The sequence below is a fragment of the Momordica charantia genome (genome assembly GCF_013281855.1).
Source record: "Momordica charantia cultivar OHB3-1 chromosome 5 unlocalized genomic scaffold, Mcharantia_2.0 BLBB01000005.1, whole genome shotgun sequence".
In the NCBI taxonomy this organism is placed as follows: Eukaryota; Viridiplantae; Streptophyta; class Magnoliopsida; order Cucurbitales; family Cucurbitaceae; genus Momordica; species Momordica charantia.
In genome coordinates, this window is record NW_028275163.1 from 969995 (window position 1) to 990825 (window position 20831).

The following is a 20831-nucleotide window of genomic DNA, read 5'->3' on the forward strand; positions in this document are numbered from 1 at the left end:
TTTTGTTGACTGCTTCTTGCTCACCACAAGCCTTAGCCAACTTTTGCTCCATTCTTCATGTGAGATCACATGCATTCCCATGTTTCATATCTGACTCTCTCTCTCTCTCTTGAAGGGAACAATTTGACTCTTAGTTTTATAATCACAAAACCATTTCAGTTATTACAGTTATGGAGGGAGGTAGTTGCATTTGTTTTTATTCATTCATTAATCAATATGTTATCTGATTTCATGGTGGGTGTGAGCCAATTGGATCTGATCCTCGAAGGAATCTCTATAAGGTCAAAGAAGAATTGAAAACCCACAGACCAACTCATTTTAGTTATTTTATTATTCATTAATGATTATCTACACACCATTCTTGGTGCTTTAGTGACACAATGTCTAGTTTTCTAAGATTTTGTTTTGGCTTATGCAATATTATTCTATACTTTTTTAACCATAGTGATATATATATATATATATATTTTGATCTTTTTAGGTTGATCGAATATGACTCAACACTCAGGTGCTGCCTTTCATAAGTTTGAATCTCTACCCCTCGTTTTTAGTGTATTAATTCAAAAAAATGACAATAAATCTTGACATACAAATCTAAAGGTGATAGAAACTTAAATTTGAGATTTTTATTATGTTGAAATATAATACATTTAGTGATACATAATTTATTTGAAAAAGAAACATAGAAGAGTAGTTATTGAAAAATTTAAAATAATTCATTTTATAATGAATAGACTTTGCTATTTGTGGTCAATATATCAAAGGGAATATCTCTGATATCAAGTGCTAAAACACCACTATTAATATATATATATTAAAAGAATTTCAAAATTATTGTCATATTTTCAATTTTCATTGACCTTCGTTATCTGCGTACAAGCACCAACAAGAATCTCCATCTTCTAAACATCAATCAAGAGTTATAATTGATCAATAAATGTGAATCACCCTACAAAATTTAAAAAAAAAAGTTTAATTTCTATCTTCCAAACATGGATCGACAAGAAAATACTTGAATTATAACGAATGATTTATAAATTTGCTTCTATCATAAAAGAGTATGACCTAATTGATCATTGAATCACTTTTGTGGGAGACGTAATAAACATTTTTTTTTAATTCTATAATAGTGGAAGTGAGAATCAAATAGTCAATCTTTTGGAGGATAATAGAAGCTGTATCTATGATTTGATGAGCTATGATCTGATGGACAAAAATGTAATAAATTAGTAAGTTAAAAAGAAGAAGACAACTCAAATAAAGAAACGAGTACAACGAAAAAGATTTTGGCATAATTTTACCATGGAGTATTTGTATTTGGATGGTTCATTGGAATCCATAGGCTTCATTCAATCAAACTTTCAGCCCTCATCAACCGAATCTAATCATCGAAATTTGCATATTTTTTTTTTCATTTTAATGCTTCAATGATAGGTTTTTAATAATAGTATATATTATATATCCAAACCCCAACAAATTAATCATTCCAAATTAGTCTCTAACTTTCCTTTGGCCTTATTCATATGTCTTCCCTCCTTTTTTTTTTTTTGGAAACCCTTTTGAACATGAAGCTTATTAATTAATTAGTTAGAACCAATTAAACTCTTAATTGAACAAGAAATTAATAATTGGAAGATAAAAGAAAGGTACAAAAATTAGTGAATGTATATATGAATCAATCAATTTGAAAACTTTCTAGAGAATCAGTGTGATATATAATGATTGAGACCTCTTGTTTTGAATTTTTGTAAAAATTAAGAAATAAAAAGGCCAAATGATTGTCTGTTTGGGCACCCACCATATAAACAAACATGATGCCAATGATTACAAGTTTAATCAAATATCAGTTCACATGGAAAGGTCCTATGTGTCTATATATTGAGTTCTTTGACTCTTTAACATGAAAAAAAATATATATAAAAAGAGCATATTTATTGAAAGTTATGTAATCGATCAATCATCCGAGTTAGGAAAAATTTAATCTTTTATAGATAAATAATTAACACTTCACTCATGACTCATTTTTCGGACTTAACGGTCCCTAATAATTAATATTAAATATAGAAAAAATGACATTGACTCATTTTTCGGACTTAACGGTCCCTAATAATTAATATTAAATATAGAAAAAATGACATTGAAGTTCAAACAAATGACTACATGTTCCGGTAACATGTTAAGTCATCAATCAACCAAAAGAACTTAAGCGGATGGATTATGATAATTTCTTTTTTTATTGATACATTAACGTGTACTCAACCCTTTCTTTTGATCTTTAATTTTAAAAGTTTTGATTATTTGTTTGTTCATCTCGAAATCCGATATACTACTATTCATTGAATCCTCTCAACTTTTAAGACAAAAGAAAGAAATTATTTGTTCTAAAAACAAATATGTATTATTTGGGAATAGTACAATTAGTTGTTTAAAAATGGAATTAAAGAGGGATATTTATGAAGTCAAAGGGAAAATATTTTGATGCCTCTAATCCTAAATAATTAATTAATTATATGGTGAATTGAATAACATGATGATCTTAATTAGGCATGAATTAATTCCATTTTCAAAGTCTATTAGGGTGGTGGGATTGTTAACTTTTCCCAATGCATGTTTCCATGTGACCCATCATATGAACCCCAACAACAATAATCTTCTAATTAAGCTATATGAGTTAGAAGATTACACATCAAACATTCCTTAATTTTATCTCTAAACATAAAGATTAAATATTTAGAAGTGTTAATATATATGAAGAAGATTTCTCAAAGATTTTCATAGCTTTAAAGATCTTAAAGATTGATTATCTCTCCTATTATTTAACTAATAATTAACTTGGTTTACACATTCACTATACTAATTTATAGTTCAGAGTTTCCTTTGGAGTTTCGAGCTCACTTATCCAACTTAAAGTTGCGTCTTTGGAAAGAAAAAAACTCGACCCTTGAATACGACTTGATATAGATGTGCAAGGAAACATACTTTCTTTTGTTTTCCCTTTTCAGATAAATATATATGATTTCTAACTTTGATGTAATGATCGATTATCAGTTTTTAATTCGTTCTTCGAAAAAGAAATAATAATAATAATAATAATACTGGTTCTATGTCTTAAATATATATTTTTTCCTTTTCTGAAAACCAAACTTATTTGAGTTTTGATTCACATGAAACAATGTACCAATTAATGCATCAACATTGTTAGTCTTTTTCCTAAAGGCAATATATAATCTTTTAACTAATTTTAAAACATTTTAAAAGGGAAATTAGTGAGACTGAGAGGGTTGCACATGATGCTTTTTAAGTTTTGTGTTATACTAATTGCAATTTGGGAGATTCCATTAATACAAAAACAAAACTTTAAGCAAACGTTAACAAAATTATACCTTTTGTTTGGGAGTACCATTTATTTAAATCATTAAAAAATTGTATAAAAACTCTCTTTTTACATGCAATCATGCTACTCAAGTTTAAGTTCATATATTAATCACTTTCGACTAAGAAACAAATTTGATTAAAATTTTAAACCAGTGCAGGTAAAAGTGAGGTATAAACTTCAATTCAGTAAAGCCACCAATAATATCTTCTTAAAGATAACTTCAAATCCATACACTATCCCTTCTTTTTCTTTTATTATTATCTTTTTCTTTTTATATGACGCGTCTAACCTTTTGGTCTGGGCATAATATGTTATGTCTTAACCAGTTAAGCTATACCTATAGTGACATACAAAACTTATTTTCGAACCTACAATCTCTTGGTTGGAGAAATGTATGTCAATTACCGTTGAGCTATACTCGCTTTGGCAAAAACAACTTCTATGTCGTTATTCATTTCAATATATTTGTAATGCAACACACATATCATAATTCTACTTGAACTATTTCTTCTCCTCTCCACAATAGGTTGTGTATGAAATTTTTCATACTTTTTTTTTGAAGTACAATATGTGGGGTGGGAGATCGAACGACTCACAATCTCTTAATTGTAGATATATCTCTCAATTATCGCTCAACTTTGACAAAAATTTTCATACTTAATGCACAAAGAAGAAAGAGAAGAAAGAGAGAGAGAGAGAGGAATGTAATTTCTTGGAGAAGAAATACAATTTGAGATCTATCTTGTTTGGCACACCCCTCTTTCTGTAAATATATATTATAGATTATGATTCCAATAAAAACCAGTTTTTATATACAATACAACAAACGAGAAGAAGGTAAGGATGATACGTGTTAATTTTCATATCTCTATAATAGAAATATTTATGGGCAAAGGAATAATGGTTTTTATGTTCTCAAATCTCAAGAAGAAAGGCCAAAGGGAGAATAATAATGGTGTGTTCATATTTTTCCAAATCTCAAGAAAAGTCCAACCTACCCTTAAACCTTACATTATATTTCAATCTTGATATCAAAAACATGACCCATACTTGATTCACTAGTACTCTATTTTTTATTGGATCGAAGTTTTGAACGAAACTGATTCAAGAGCTTTCAAATCGTCTAATATACAAGTCTTTTCTAAGTAAATCGTCATTTTCATAGTATTGCAAAAAAATCAACAAACTATTATTAGCAGAGACATAATATTAATATTAATCATTTTAAACTTATCTAAAAATGGTGAAACTACTACGAATTTTTTATTTTTGTAACATTTCTAAAAATATTCAACAATATTTACATCAACCTCGACATTTAAAATCTTATTATTCCATACCCAATATCCAACTACAATCAAATGATCAACAAAAATTTTGGGATGATGCTTTATTTGCCATCCCCTAAAGCAAGCGAAAGCCTATGAGAAATAAAGAATTTGAGAGGTAGAGGAGGAGGTGGAGCCAAACATGTAGTAAAATATATTTTTGCATGGAAAAGATACAATTTAATTTCCAATAATAATATTATGCACGTGCATGGCCATCACCTTTTTTCTTTCTTCTAATTCTTCAATTTCTTCAACTTTTCAAGGTGGGATAGTGGTTGTCCACCCATCTCTCTCTTTTCTTTTTCCTTAATTATTAACTTCAACTTCAAATTTCTCCACCTTATTTAATCCTCCAAGAAGAGGGTAAAATACAATTTTGACCCAACATTGTAACGATATTTTAGTGAATATCAAAACTCAAGTAATTCCAATATATAAAAGAAGAAAATTTTTGTATATATATGGTGGCTTCAAATTCCAATAGAGTTTTTGATGAGTAACCCAAGGCCATTTAATTACAAAAAATTAGCAATATTGCCTCGATTTTGAGTAATCTTAAAAAATTATGACTTTACACATAATTAAATTTTCAATCTCCAAGTTGCCTCCTTTCTTGAGACTTAACCCACTATTCCAAACACACACTCTTCATTCTTATCCCTTTTTCTCTATCTAATCTGTCTTCCACAACTCCACAATATAATCTTCTTCAACACATTTTTTTTTTTATCTGTTTTTTTGGAAAAAGGAGTTCAATTTAAAATAGGGCAAAGAATTTGAAACCCAAATCAGAGCTATGTATAGACAATAACTTTTTTTTTTTTGTTTTAGTTTTCAAAATTTAACTTAATTTTGAAAACAATTTAAGAAGCAGATGCAAGCAAATGAAATATATACATGAGTGTGAAAGCCGTGTTTACTGGCTTAATTTTCAAAAACAGAAACCCAAAAACAAAATAATTATCTTATGACTCGTTTGGTAACATTCTATGTTTCTTGTTTCTCGTTTCCAATTTTCTTAAGGAATCTAAGTATTTTTCAACTAACTTTATTTCTTGTTTCTCCTTTTTGTGAACATTCTCTCAATTGTATAGAAATTTTAGAAACAACCAAAACTAGTTTCTCGTTTCTCATTCCCATTTCCAATTTGTTGAAACAAAAACAAGAAACAGGAATGTTACCAAAGGGTTCGCTGAATTAAGCCATGATTATTAGTATACTTTATGTGTGAAACTAGACCAAGAATAATACTACTTTTCATCTTTGCTCATATTTATGAAGCTATTTGGCTTAATTAGGGGTTTTGGAAGCTGATGGTTGTCTAGGGCATTAGTGAATCTTCATGAACTTTGTTTTATGGACCATTTGGACTTAAGCTATGGAGACCACTCCTCCATACATATCTCCATCAACAAGAAACTTTTAGAACAAATAGAATGTAATAGGCCAATTCAATTATATTCATCACCCAATTAACAATAACCCTTCTTTAAAACATTAAAACCAACAAAATTCATTAGTGTAATAAGGGGATTTGAGTCATTATTTGAAGTCATATGGTCAACTTTTCTAGTTGAGAATTGAGATCACAGAATAAATTCTCTAAAGAATCACAAAAAATAGAACAAGGCTTTGAGAGAAATCTTTGGCAAGATACAGAGAGCCCCTAGTTTACACAACTTCCACTCATTAACTATATAAAATTCTCTCTCTCTCTCTCTCTTCAATGGCTTTGTTTTAAACATAAAATATGGGTTTTAAATCAGACAAAATAAATGCCTTAGACCTCAGAAGAAAGAAGCCACAAAGTTTATAATTTTTCCAAGTTTCACATCACATGCTTTTCTCTCTCATTTTGCTCTATTTAAAGCCCTCCCAACACCTTCTTCCCCTTCCATACCATTTTACAACTCTCCATCTCAAAAAAGTACATTACATTACATTCTATTCTCTCTCACTCCTCTTTAAATTTGTCCCTCTCTCTCTCTTAACTATAGAGACCAACAATATTATGATGCATAATACTTGTATCAGCATCCCTCCATTGGCACAGACCATTGATGGGGATGGCTTATTTGATCACCGTTGCATATGGGTCAACGGCCCTGTGATCGTCGGAGCCGGGCCCTCCGGGTTGTCGGTTGCGGCTGCTCTCAAACAACAAGGCGTCCCGTTCGTCGTCGTTGATCGAGCCGACTGCATTGCCTCTCTTTGGCAACACCGTACTTATGATCGTCTCAAACTTCACCTCCCTAAACAGTTCTGTCAACTTCCAAACTTCCCTTTCCCGGAGGAGTTTCCCTCTTACCCCTCCAAGTTTCAATTCATTTCTTACTTGGAATCCTATGCCAAGCATTTTGATATCGCCCCACGCTTCAATGAGACCGTGCAGTCCGCCAAGTATGACCAAACCTTCGGCTTGTGGCGAGTCAGAACCGTTTCGATGACTCCGAAGCCGATCGAAGTCGAGTACATTTGCCGGTGGCTGGTGGTTGCCACTGGCGAGAATGCTGAGAAGGTGGTGCCGGAGTTCCAGGGGATGGAGGAGTTTGGTGGCCATGTTATGCATGCTTGTGAGTACAAATCCGGGGAGAGTTACCGTGGGAAGCGGGTGCTCGTCGTCGGGTGTGGGAACTCCGGCATGGAAATCTCGCTTGATCTTTGTAACCACAACGCCAAACCATCAATGGTGGTCCGGAGCTCGGTGAGTATAGAGTCAAATTTATTGAATTTAATTCATAAAGTCAACGTGAATATAGCTCAACTAATTTGAACCGGTGAATATTTTGATCTACAGGTTCATGTATTGCCAAGAGAAATACTTGGAAAATCGACTTTTGAAGTAGCCATTTCACTGATGAAATGGCTGCCACTTCGTATGGTGGACAAGATGCTGCTGATCTTTTCCAGAATTGTTCTTGGGAACATTGAGAAGTATGGACTTAAAAGGCCCTCGATGGGGCCTTTACAGCTGAAGAACGCCGCCGGGAAGACGCCGGTGTTAGATATCGGAGCATTGCAGAAGATTAGGGCCGGTGAGATCAAGGTGGTGGCCGGAATCAAGAGATTCCGGCAAGGTGCGGTGGAGCTAGTCAATGGAGAAGTTGTAGAGATAGATTCTGTAATTCTAGCTACTGGGTATCGCAGCAATGTTCCTTCTTGGCTCAAGGTCAGCAAATTTTTTTCAATTTTTAAAAAATTTTAAAATTTGGAATTTTTAGTCCATGTGACAGTTATGGAAGTTGGGTTCGGTTTTTAAAGTCTCTTTATTGACCATTACCCTCCAGTTTCAGTTCTTCAAATTTCTGAAAGCTTTTTTTAAGGAAAGAATTTGTGTCCATCTAGGGAGTTCCTCTGTCCGAAATGCTTTTTACTGCTGTTTATAGAAACAGCTGATTTTCTCTCTCTACCAGTCTCTCTCTCTAATCTCTAAACTTATTAACAGTATTTAATTTGAACAGGAAAATGAGTTCTTTACCAGTGATGGGATTCCAAAGAGTCCATTCCCAAATGGTTGGAAAGGCAAAGCTGGACTTTATGCTGTTGGGTTCACAAGAAGAGGCCTCTCTGGAGCTTCATTGGACGCCATTAATGTAGCTCAGGACATTGCCAGGAGCTGGAAAGAAGAAACAAAACAGAAGAGAAAATCAGTTGCAGCTCGCCATAGAAGATGCATTTCACATTTCTAATACAAAGGCCTATCTTCATCTTGTGAAGAAAAGTAACCAAAACAAAAGAAACAAAAAAGAATGCAAAAGAAACACATTAGTAGAGCCCTCTCCCCTAAAAAAATGGAAAAGTCTAATTCCCAACACAGCAAAATAGTTATATGCATTTCTTTCTGTATAAAGGATGATGAGGCTTATTGTTTTTTCTCTCTCCTATTGACTTTCTCTTTCCCATCTACCTCGTTTGTAGTCTTCTTCCTCTCGAAAAATATTTAGGTGCTGATTGGTTAGCACCCATAAAATTGTTGACGAATACAGAAAGTGTTGTACAAGATAATGAACGTTAATTTGCTTAACAATGGTCATAGGTACTCACCAATCAGTACTTAAATATTGTTCCTTTCTTGAAGCTGGCCGGCCTAGGAAATGGTAATAAATTTTGAAATGAATGGGCTGCACAACAGTGGATCCACTATAGGCCCAGTAACAAAATGTGGCCCCCAGGTCCATGATTCCCCCCAACATAACAAATCTTCACAAGGGGATCTCAGTCTTTGGTCTCACAATGGAAAAAGGAAAAAATATGGATTTGAGGTCTTCTGTCTCCATGTTGCTTTGCACATGGTCTTAGCAGAGAAGTGTAAACCTTATCCTTGGTCTATACATGTGAAGAAATCTCTCTTACCACCACAACTTTTCAACTGTAATAAAAGGTCTCTCAGCCTTCGGACCAATCAGTGGCTGCTCATTGCTCTGCTCTCTCTTCTTTACTCTGCCTGAAAACCAGAATCCATATGCATCTTTTTTCATCGCACCTAACTGACACATGTAAACAAGCCACACATCAGAATTCACAGCCATAAATCTGCAATAATCTTGTAAAACAACAGCATAGTAAAATGAGCTATAGCAAAACAAACTCCTAGAAGAGCCTTAATTAGTAAGAGCTGTTTGAAGACTTTAAGTAGAAGGAGTAAGGACAAGACAATTCTCCTGTGGGGAGAGGAAAAGGAGAAGACAACCCATATGACTTCCCATGCTGTCGATTCAACAAAACATAGTGCTATAACTCCATGGCCCATTTTAAATGTTCTTCATCACCACAAACTCACAGCTTAGCAGAAAGAATTTGTAATTCGACCTGATCGCGATCCTACATGAGCAGGTTATCTGCATCACTTTGGTATATATATTACAGTCAAGTAGACATTAATGTTCTAGTTTTTATTGCACTACATAAAGCCTACAGCATGAACTCCAAACCTCCAGTCATTGTCAAAATCCCACTAGAGTTTCCAATGGTCTCATAAAACCATGCAACCTCTTACAGAGACATCAAGCTAACCAAGGGAAGAAAACACATGGGGTAGTAAATACCCATACCATTTTCCTAGTTCTTCATCAAATGCCCATCCCTTCATGTTATACAAGATAATAACTCTCAGATATTGATGGTAAGTGACATACTGACCTTTACCCAGCACAAAATTCAGGAGTCTCAGAAACCTTGGTATATCCTTCATATACCTTAAGGTTTCATTCATTTTATTAAGCTTAATATATTTTGATTAGAAAATTATGAGCAGTGTTTTATTGCCATAAATTAGATAGATGATGTGCCAAATGTTGAACTATGGAGATTCTTTCCCTTGAAATCTTCCTCTATTTCCTTACTCCCCATTGTCTAACTTGAGTGAACCTTGTTTAGTATGACCATCATTTGAACTTGTCCAGCCTTTCAAAATGATGTATTTGTTGAAGCTGAATCAGGAAGAAGGGCATGATCTTCTTCCAAAACAATACATTATGTGGTCAGAATGAAATTCTTTGAAAATAAATAAATTTACGCTCTTTCAAAATTCTGTCTTCAAATTGAGCAAATATGGTACTACAATTTGTCGCCTAATCCTGAAAAAACTACTTGTGACGAAAAATAAGTTGAGACAAACTTTTAGTCTCTTAAAGTTGAAGGGATTCAATAAACAGCCCATAGAAAGAGGTTGCTAATTCAGGGAATGACACAGGACAAAGCAGTGGAACAAAGAGCTCAGAGCAAGAAGTGCAGATGCCATCTGGGCCTGAAAAGTATGATTACTTTTAGTTGAGCATACGATCAATTTCACCCTTCTGGTTGTACAAGTCCAGAATCTTTTTAGCATATGTAGGTTCATGCTTATCAGCTCTGCAGTTCATTATAAATCATCATCAGAAGAGAAAAAGGAAACAGAATTATACACAGCTTAATTCAGTTTACCTTTGTTTTCCCCATGATCGGGAGACGTATAAATGGTTCCGGATGGTATGGTAATCCAGTGAATAACGAGCAAACTCCAGACCTTTCGGGCCAATCTAAAAAATTAAAAAAGAAAACAAGATATAGGCGTTTATGCAGGTATTTTATTATAAGTGCATCAAAGATCGATGAAAGGGTGAAATGAAAATCTCTCTTTCATTTCTGAAAGTTGGTTTTTAATCCAAAAGAATTATATTTATGCAGGATAAATTTTACCAAGTTCAGAAAAAATGCTATAATATTCCCAATAAACTTTGGTGCAGGCTGTGAAGGACCTTTCCCTGAGAATGAGAACAACACAAGTACAAAAATCAAAGGGTTACCATAGAAGCCTACCATGGATTCACATTTATATAATAAATTCTAACCAGCTCACTAACAATTACAGAGAAAGACAGGTACTATATAGAGCGTTTACAAGCTTTGAGATTCTGCTCTCCATGATTTAAAAATGTGACACGGGACATAATCTGACTTAGAAACGAAAAATAATTCAGGATTAGGAAGAATTATTCAACCTGTTACTCAAGATAATTGCAAAATGAATTGCTTCCAATAGATGATACGAAAAATAATTCAGGATTAGCACAATAACATTTAATTTAAAAAGGCCTGATTTTTGTTTTTTAGAAAAAGTTTAAATAAAAAAACAGAGTAAGAAATTATAACTGAAGTATGGACGCTGTAAAGATGTAACCAGACATACCAAGCTTAGCAGCGTCATCTGCCTTGACAGTCTCCATAACGAAAGGTCTTCGATTACCCTGAGGCCAAAATATATTTGTAAGTAAAATATGCTACACTTCATATTAGAGAAGATATGGGAAGGCAAGAAGCTTACATCGCTAGTTGTTGGAGTAATTTCCAAGTACTGTTCTACTAAACCCAGCATCTCTCTACCACGCTCATTTCTACAATTTTAAGGATATGAGAATAATGGAATGTTGGAGTTTCTACAGAATATTAACACAAAATAGACTCTCATAACATGGCCAGGCATGAAAGGTACAGAAAGAACCTAATGAATAATGTTACCTAACAGTAACATACTGTGGATGTTGGGTCATGCTGATTCCAGAATATTTGGGCACACCCATATATCCAACTACCAGATCCTGAAAATTTTACATATTACTCAAAGTTAAATCAAACAGTATTTTGTTTGTGCCTGAACAGCTTTATAGCAACATGTGTAACGAACTAAATCATTAATAATAGTCTAAGAGCAAGTTCTCTTAGGAAAGGCTAGCCTGCAATTATTTTGAAAACATTAAATTCTTTAACATTTCAACCTTAATATAATCATAAGAAATCAATTTTAGGTATAAACAGAAAACTATAGTAAAATTTATAACTTTCAAGTCAGATAATTTATGCATGGTGATCTGAGGGAGTAAGGTGGATATAGCAAATCGCAAAGAATGATTTAATAACTATTTCTTGGCCTTGTAGGATACAGTGGAGCCATACAGTAATGATTTTGATTAACCAAAGAACACGTGCACATAAAATTGTGTAAGCAAGAGACCATATCCAGGGTTTGCCTTAGGTGACCGATTAAGTCTTGAATCTCAGTTTGTTTGGCATACATTCTTGGTTGCCCAAGTTTACTGCTTCCAATAATTTTGGAAGATTGACTTTAATGTTGTTTATACTTGATTTTTTTGAAGAAAAGAATAGTATATTCTTCTGTATATATGAATCAAATACAAGGTCTTATATAGGAAAAATATCATCCACTAATTAGAAAAACTATGGGGAACATGATCAAGTCCAATAAAAGGGTAACGAAACAAAAACAAACAAATGACTGTTTTATAGACATATAGTTCACCTCCATCAACAAAAGGGTGAAGTAAACAGTTAGATACAAAAATGTTGTATCACGTTCAAATTAAGTTTGTGAAGAAGTAACAATCAATAATATATTGCAACCGCAGGTAAAAAGACATTTCACCCCGTTACAAAAATGAGAAGAAATAATATGATACAAGTAAAAGATTACATGGTATTAATGATTCATATTAAGTTAGATGAGGAGAAATACTGACCGCTAAAGCATTTGTGTAATCAAAGCAGCTGCAATGCAAACAAAAACTCAATTAAAGAATAACTTGGAAAGAGCGAGGAGAGTACATTCTAAGAGAAGTAACTACTCATACGTGGAAGGGTTTCTTCATAACTTCCTCACTTGGGTTGAGGCTTCCCCCTCCCCTTTTTTACGTTTCATTATTTTAATGAAGTGTATTCTCACTTTTAATCCCAAATAAGAAATTAAAAGTAAATTGAAATTAACTTAAGCTAAAGCTAAAGCCATTATTTAATCTCCAAACATTTGTGAATAGAATAATATATAGATTTGAAACTCTCAATTTCAACAAATAACCTTCACAATTTCCAATCAACCACATTTCAGATTTTAAAAAGGTTCTTCATACAAAATCCGATTTTCCCTTGTTTCAACATCTTCAATTCATTTTTTATGTTTTACTAGCGCGTGTGGACCTTGGTTTAAGTGTTTAGGGATGCGGATGGCTTTGTTATGGCTTTATTCAATTTAAAGCACAGGTAGGCATTCATTCGCAATCCTTTTCACCCCTACATTAGACCAAACTTTAAAAATAAAAAAATTAATGTTCGACCCAGCATCTGCATATATGTGGCTCTTCCTCGACAAGAGATCGAATATGCAAAATTCACACCACTAGAAATAGGAAACGACGAAACATACCTGTAGCAAGATGGTGCAATAACATCAACCAAGTCATTTGCGGGTAGACAGAAATAAGGAACCTGTTTCAGTATAGCTAACTTGATGAGGCACCACAAGAAAGATGTTCATGAACAAAGATGCTGCGGAGACTAAATTACCTCTTCAATATGACCATCCAAATGCTTTAGATGAACCTATAAGAGAGATAAGAACTTGACTGAGAAGCAATGGAGTGAACAAAGGCTGAAAACTGGAATTCATAGCATAGTTGCATGAAAGAGACAATATTTCCCTACTGAGCCAGTACATGAATTGATTTCTAGATGAACACATGAATCACAAGGCACTAATTGCAGGCTGCATTTTATAATCTAATATTTAACCTGTTTTTTTTTCTCGTGTCTGAAAGGGCAGAGGTGAGGTTATTTTGTTATTTTCTAATTATTCTTTTTATTTGTGTGTGCACGCACAGATCATATCATTAACCAAAAATAAATAATGCTGAGAATCATGTCTCTTTGCATAAGAAACAGAGGATAGTTTCTGTATCAGCAACTACAAAGAGTTGGCACCTTCTATCTCATTCATAGCAAATAAAATCACCCTCTCTAGTTACAGATTCAGGTACTAATCATAGAGAGTTTTTTTTTCTTTCTCTAATGGGAAACAGAACAATCATAGAAGATAGTTAAAATGTGGAATATCATAATTCTCAACAATTACAACTTCAGGTCTCGACATGAAGCCTAAAAAGATCTAGGCCACTAGGACAATATCTTGAGACCTTGAGAGATGCACGTTAGATGAATTATATTTCTCAAGGAGTTATATATGTCAAGGACTAGAGAGAGGATCCAAAAACAGACCTTGTAATCTTGCATGAACTCGTAATGAAGAACTGTCTCTGGTTCTTTACTTGCAGCCTTTAGAAATTTATCTAGTCCTTCTCGAGTTCCATTATCCACTGTTCAAATAACAAAACATAATTGCACTATGTTATCTTGTAGACTGTAGAGAATTTGACATTCCTTCCGGGAACATCAATTTTAAATACAGACATCTAAAACTAGTAATGGTAAGATACCATAAACTGACAAATTATTATATAGAAGATAATAATTGCAAAGAGTTACCACAATTAGTGCCCAGTACATAAAGCTTCTCCAGATTTAAATGCTGCTCCACAGATCTTAATGCTGCAGTTTAAGATATCATTCTGCATTACAGTTGTAGAAGTCACAATAGCGAAACGAACTAAGGATCTTTATGCACTCCAGAAACACGTTGAACAGAAAACTGGCTTGATTCTCAAAATATATGCAGTTTGGAGTACCATAACACACCCTCAAGGCTCAAACAGGTACTGGTAATAAATCGACCAAGAAAAACATAAACATTACCCTGCACTTGACAGCCCACACCACAGAAAAGAAGACGTTTGACACCTGCAGCCTGTTTCAAAAACGTATCAATATGTCTCATTAAATACACTTCGGTCACAACTGTCTTCTAGGTCAATTAAATGTCCTAATGCAAGTACCCCACGTTTTCCTGTGACCTCTAACAAGTTAATATAGACCCCTCTGGAAATTTAAGCATTTTGTTCAATATATTTGGTAGATTTACCCGCTTGGAATTTAATATCAATTTAGTCTAACACAAACTGATGCAAACTCCCCAAAGAGAAAGTTGCCTATGAAAAAGAAAAGCATAAACGGGGTTTCTCTCCCTCTTAATAATGGGGAAAAAAGCACCTCCACTAAAGCAAGGGTATTTAAGTTGGGAGACAACGTTGGCTTTACGCCTCTGGCTGCTAGGACTTCATCTGGTGTCCTATTAAGAGGGCAAGAATAATTATAGTAGCAAATCAGTAAAAATTAACAGAAAGAGAGGCTATTTGTCAATACAGATTCCAGAGTACTGGCAAAACTACGCAGTAAATAAACTAAATAAACCTTGCTAAAATAGGCCTTGGATTCAGTCTGTCCTCTGGATCACTGCAATATAACAGAATAACAAAAACTTCACCACGTAATTGTCAATAGAAAACAAATTAAATGAAGGCCTGAAAAACGATTTCATAGCTTTATCAGGAAAAAGAAATAAAGTAGAGTTACCTCTGTACACAAATCACAGCCTCAACCATGCCTGATTTAAGCATTTCAATTGCTATAGTTGTTACTATCCCCGTCCATTGAGCTCCTACAAGTATGCAGAAATTTGGTCCTCATATTTTAGATAGATAAACGAAGCAACTGGAATCTTCTAGAGAAATTGAATTATCGTGTAGTTAGAAAACAAGGATAGAAGAAACTATTCACAGGGGTTGCAAAGCAGTCTGATCCAACACCAAAACTACCAAAAAGAGACAATGCAATGCATTTCAAAACAAGCTGTTGAAGTGTCACAAAAACCAAAAAGGAAACATCTAAGATTATCTTTTTTGTTACAAACAATTACCTTCCACTGGCTTAATCTTACGAGCATATAGTAGCTTCTCATGAACTCCAAAATATGTCTCATCCAGCGTATCTGTCTTCCTCCCTCTACCATGAACTACAGGCTCCAATTCCTGAGGGAATATAAGTGAAAGTGTGAAATCACACATATGAAACTGATAAACAAACTAATTAATCGTTTAAGATGTCAAGCCTTTTGCTCTCATTTGATGGGTATGAGTAAATACGTCGTTAGAAAAGCAAATTGACTTTGAGAACATCAATAATATATTATTTGAGGAACAGCAGGATCAATAGTCAATACACTCGAGAGATCTGGTTCCATCCCCACTGGTCAAAATGTATGGGTGAGGTTTACAATCACAGAATTAGCTACACAATACATATCCTTTCTGGTATTAGACAAAGCATTTTTATATTGACAACCTCTAGGCATTTTTTCAACTTCTATATTATAGGGAATTCAACATACAAACTCCACTAACGAACATTATGCAAACTAATATCAGAAAAATTGGGGTAAAGAAAGACAAGAAACACGTACAAATAGAAAGAATGGGGACTTACTTCAATTCTAGACATTCCATCGCCCAAGAAAGCACACGCATTCTTGACATGGGCAATGTAATAAGTATCACACAGGCCGCATCGACTGCAAGGGAAGAATCCAAAAATGAAGGACAAAAATGAAGAGAACAGAAAGCCCTCAATTAAAGAACCAGCTCTTCCCGCCAAAACAGTGAAGCTTAGATTGAACCTGCAATGATCTTTGGCAGGGTAGGTGCCTCCAGGAGGAATTGGTCTAGAGCGTTCCCTCCAGTCGTCCCTGAGCTTTACTTGCTTGGGCTCCGATTTTCCATCTGTTCCATAACAAACGAGCGAACTCTTACTCTGAAACACAATCATATGCGCCGGAATCTCAAAACACAACGGAGAAGCAGAGAGAGGTGTGAACTCACTTGGATTAGAAGACGAGGATGAAGAAACAATGGAAAGTGAGAGAGGAACGGAGCGGAGGTTGGCGATGGAGTGCATAACAGCAGAGTAGCAATGAACAGAACGAGCTCGTCAAGCTCCAGAGAGAGAGCGAGAGCGGGAGAGAAATTGAGAGAGATTTCTTGTTATCCACATATATTAATTCAGCTGGATAAACCACGCTCCATTGGTCAGATTTTCTTATTTTTCAATTTGTTAAAATACTAAATTGCAATTTTTAGTCCACGTATTTCTAATTTTAGTTTCACTTTGGTGTCTGGTGTATATTTTTCTCTTCCTTTATCTGTAATTAAATTTTAATGCGACAGAATATTCCCACTTAAAAAATAATAATTAGCAGAAAGTGATATCTTAAAGTTGGGTTCAAATCCTCCTTAACATGTTGTACTAAAAATAATAATAATAATTAGTATCTTATACGTCAAACTATATTCGTATTGACAAGTTATTATTTCTATTGATTCCAATAATTTTGGCTTGGTAAATAATAATAAATTTTTTACACAATAAGTGATTTTTAATTTTACAAGAAAACAAGTAAAAATTTGCAAGTGACACTATGTTTGTAATCCAAATTGTGTGTGTTATTTCCCTATGATATAATTCGTTGCGTTCCAAATTATCAAGGCAAAATGTCAATATGAACACTAGAGCTCACTATTTTTATTTTAATTATATCACAAAATACGAATGGGAGATTGGAACTTGTAACTTATTCAAAATTGTGAGGGTAGAAAATTGAAAAAAAAAATTGATATTTATTTGAAGTAACACAACAAATATTAAATTATATTTCACTTAAAATAAAATATCAAATAACTTTTAAAATTTGTGTGAACAGCATAAATTATATTTCACTCGAACTAAAATCAAATAAGTTTTAAAATTTGTGTGGAAAGCCTAGGTTGCTGTGATGAAGCTCGTAGATGCATGTTAAGGATCTACCTTAAAAAATTGAGATAGAATTCATTTTATTTGAGATGGACGTGAGTTGGAATTCCAAACCCTCGTATTTTCTTATCATAAAAAGGTTTGTGATTAATTGGAATAGCTCACTAATTACATTAGTTGAAATGCAGATTGGAGCAATTCCTGTCGCCGGCGGCTGAAATGCAGCACCATTTGATCATGATCGGGAATATGATCTCTGATCACGGCGGCTCCCCTGAAGTTCTCGGCCCAAGCTTGAAGGCGAGGGAATCCATGGCCTTCCAACAGTTTCATATCCACCACTTCTTCCAACACCTTCATCCACACTGCGATCCATCCGAACGCCAAATCCACCATATTAATCTCCTCTCCTCCGAAGAATTTCCCGCCGCCGCCGAGGCCCCGCTCCTCTATCGTCCGCAGCACCTCCAAGCTCTCTCTCCTCGCCTTCTCTCTCTCGCCTCCTCTCGCCAGAAAAATCTTCCGAATCGTCGCGTCCTGGTGCAAATTCGTTTCAATTACCGAGTTCGAGACACGAAAATCGGATTTGTGAAACTTACCTTATCCTGTATGAATTTGATCCAGAACCGGGCGGTTGCTCTGTGGAGAGGATCGGCAGGGAGCAGAGGTTTCTGCGGCCAGGTCTCGTCGATGTACTCGAGGATGATCGTGGACTCGCAGATCGGTTTTCCGCCATGGACGAGGACTGGAATCATCTTGTGGACGGGATTGAATCGCAGAAGCGAAGGGCTTTTGTTGGCGAGATCTTCTTCTACGTACTCGTAGGGTATGCCTTTGAGCTCCAGAGCCCAAATGACTCTGTAACTGAAAGGACTTGGCCAAGCTCCATGGAGCTTCACTTGTGCCATCTTCGATCGAAGAAAATTCAGCTTCTGCTATAATATCAACAAAAACCCTAATCGGTGCACATTTAAATAATATAAACATGGTTGAAATTCAAATTTTGCTCCTCTGATTTCAATCCTGGCGACTGTTTTTTAAGTCTAACAGTGGAGGTGGAATCCAAGATAAGTGGGTACGATTTCAAGTTCTCTTCTTATTTATTTACAGTCTTTTGTTTTTTTGTTTTTATTATTTGTAAGTGTTCGTTTTCGTTGTTTGAAAATTTTGACAAATTCTTTTAAAAAACTATATCTCTACATGCCCAAGAACAACATATTCTATTTGAAAAGATATAAAAGAAGAAAAAACCATTACAAACGAAATTTTGTATTATATCTCCAACAAAGAGATCGGAGTTACAAAACAAGGACGAACATGCTCAAAGAACCAAAAATCCAAATGCACATAATAAAGTATGCGCTCTCTGATTGATCTCATCTCTCCCGGTTACTCCGATGATGTCGGTTTCATAAGCAGCTCCCTCAGAGCCTTGAACGCCACCACCATCCGCTCCCGATCGGGACGATTGTCTCTGATGACGGGAGCTTCCATGAAAGCTCTGGTCCAAGCATGTAGTCGAGGAAATGAATGGGGTTCCATCAATTTGTGGCCCATCACTTGTTCCATCACTTCCAACCATTCTCCAAACACTCCATACACCAAATCCAGCATCCCAATCTTGTCTCCGCCAAGGCCCAACAAATTCTCTTCACCAATGCACCGCTCTTCCACGTTCCGCAGCATCTCCAAACTCTCGTTCTTTGCCTTCTCATGTTCTTCCCCACCCGAACAAAACATTCTCCACACCACAGGCCCCTGAATACAAAACTTTCAGTAAAGCGGAAATCATAATAAATGGGGGAGGAAACGACAACAACGCAGCGGTTCGAACACAGGACCTCCTACTCTAATGCTATCAATGATGAATAAACCACACTGGTGTGATAAATTTTCTTTTTCTTTTTCTTTTTATAGTGAAATAGGATATAAAAGATCGATGACAAATTTTTTGGATAAAACTTAGTACTTACATATAAGCAGGATTTTTTTTTCTTGTTAGTTGGATAAATAGGATCTACTATTAAGAAATTGTCACATTTTTATTAGAAAAATAATTAGCTTCTTACTAGTAAAAAGTAACCACCATTAAATATTCGACAACTTGAGAGAAAATGTAAAAATATAAAGATTTTTCAGAAAATTAATGATGAGTTGTCAAATATTTAATGATGGTAAGGACAAAGTCTTTTTTATTATATTTTCTCTCACTTCATTTATGCATAAGAAAAAAGTACGGGAGATCCGCTCCTCTAGAGTCATGTCATTGTTTACCTTATCATCAGCTAATCGAATCCAGAATCGAACAGTGGCTCTCTGGAGTGGATCAACAGGAAGTAGGGGGTTCTGCGGCCACGTCTCGTCGATGTATTCGAGAATAACGGTGGACTCGGAAATGGGCTTTCCACGGTGGACGAGCACGGGGACCTGCTTGTGGACGGGGTTATAGTGAAGGAGCAAAGGACTTTTGTTGGCGAGATCTTCTTCTACATATTGGTAGGGTATGGCTTTGAGGGAGAGAGCCCAAATGACTCTGTAAACGAAAGGGCTTGACCAGTGGCCATGGAGTTTCACTTCATCATCCATTGTCAATGGAGGCTTTGAAGCACTTGTGATCCTTCTTTGGGACTATTTATTCGTGTGTTTGGGACTCTTTTTTCTTACACGGCAAGTTTCTTTGAATTTTAATTAGAGGGAATTGTATAAAATTTCGTTGACTTTGACTTTTCAACTACTCTTGACTTTTTTGCCTTGGTGGGCCACTAAATGAATACGTGCTAGTTAAGTTTGGACTTAAATAATTTGCAACAATTTGTAGTTTTTAATTGTTATTCTAAATCTTAGTTATTTTTAAAATATTTGTTTAGTTCTTTTTTTTTTTTTGTTTCTAAGAATCCACATTGTTGCTTTTTTTCAAATCCATAAATTAAAAGTTTAATTGAGATGGTGTAGTGTTAAGAATCTTTAAGTCTTGTAATATCATTTATCATAAAGTCTTTAATTCAAATCCTATGCTGTTGTTACTCAATTTAGAATGTAATGAATCGCGATTATAGGAATCCATGACGTAAGCTACACGACATAATTAAATTTCGAGATAAAAA

At 34.7% G+C, this 20831-nt stretch overlaps 4 protein-coding genes across 11 annotated transcripts; 1 reads left to right on the forward strand and 3 right to left on the reverse strand.

The window, feature by feature from the left end:
* The first annotated feature begins 6721 nt into the window (after positions 1-6721).
* YUC7 (YUCCA 7) lies at positions 6722-8740 on the forward strand. Its single transcript, XM_022302293.2, has 3 exons — positions 6722-7411; positions 7505-7876; positions 8169-8740. The coding sequence occupies exons 1-3, from the start codon at positions 6722-6724 to the stop codon at positions 8394-8396; spliced, it is 1290 nt and encodes a 429-aa protein (XP_022157985.2). The 3' UTR covers positions 8397-8740.
* A 1458-nt stretch (positions 8741-10198) lies between these two features.
* HCAR (coenzyme F420 hydrogenase family / dehydrogenase, beta subunit family) lies at positions 10199-16973 on the reverse strand. Of its 8 annotated transcripts, none has more exons than XM_088124514.1 (20): positions 16800-16973; positions 16598-16700; positions 16408-16492; positions 15842-15953; positions 15499-15583; positions 15337-15378; positions 15136-15214; positions 14782-14833; positions 14515-14577; positions 14248-14345; positions 13540-13575; positions 13400-13461; positions 12720-12747; positions 11719-11783; positions 11510-11579; positions 11375-11432; positions 11087-11138; positions 10885-10949; positions 10630-10724; positions 10199-10557 (listed from the first exon to the last, which is right to left on the reverse strand). In XM_088124514.1, exons 1-20 carry the CDS (start codon positions 16873-16875, stop codon positions 10552-10554), a joined length of 1332 nt encoding a protein of 443 aa, XP_087980640.1. In that variant the 5' UTR covers positions 16876-16973; the 3' UTR covers positions 10199-10551. The 8 variants fall into 8 exon arrangements, 7 of the variants coding, with proteins under 7 accessions (XP_087980640.1, XP_022157984.1, XP_022157983.1 ...); XM_022302292.2 differs by having other exon boundaries at positions 11704-11783; positions 16800-16970; XM_022302291.2 differs by lacking the exon at positions 11087-11138 and having other exon boundaries at positions 16800-16968.
* Positions 16974-17827: 854 nt separating this feature from the next.
* On the reverse strand, positions 17828-18802 carry LOC111024554 (glutathione transferase GST 23). Its single transcript, XM_022302261.2, has 2 exons — positions 18327-18802; positions 17828-18264 (listed from the first exon to the last, which is right to left on the reverse strand). Exons 1-2 carry the CDS (start codon positions 18633-18635, stop codon positions 17896-17898), a joined length of 678 nt encoding a protein of 225 aa, XP_022157953.1. The 5' UTR covers positions 18636-18802; the 3' UTR covers positions 17828-17895.
* A 160-nt stretch (positions 18803-18962) lies between these two features.
* Positions 18963-20343, reverse strand: LOC111024553 (glutathione transferase GST 23). The gene is made up of 2 exons (XM_022302260.2): positions 20002-20343; positions 18963-19485 (listed from the first exon to the last, which is right to left on the reverse strand). The coding sequence occupies exons 1-2, from the start codon at positions 20311-20313 to the stop codon at positions 19117-19119; spliced, it is 681 nt and encodes a 226-aa protein (XP_022157952.1). The 5' UTR covers positions 20314-20343; the 3' UTR covers positions 18963-19116.
* Between the last annotated feature and the right edge of the window lie 488 nt (positions 20344-20831).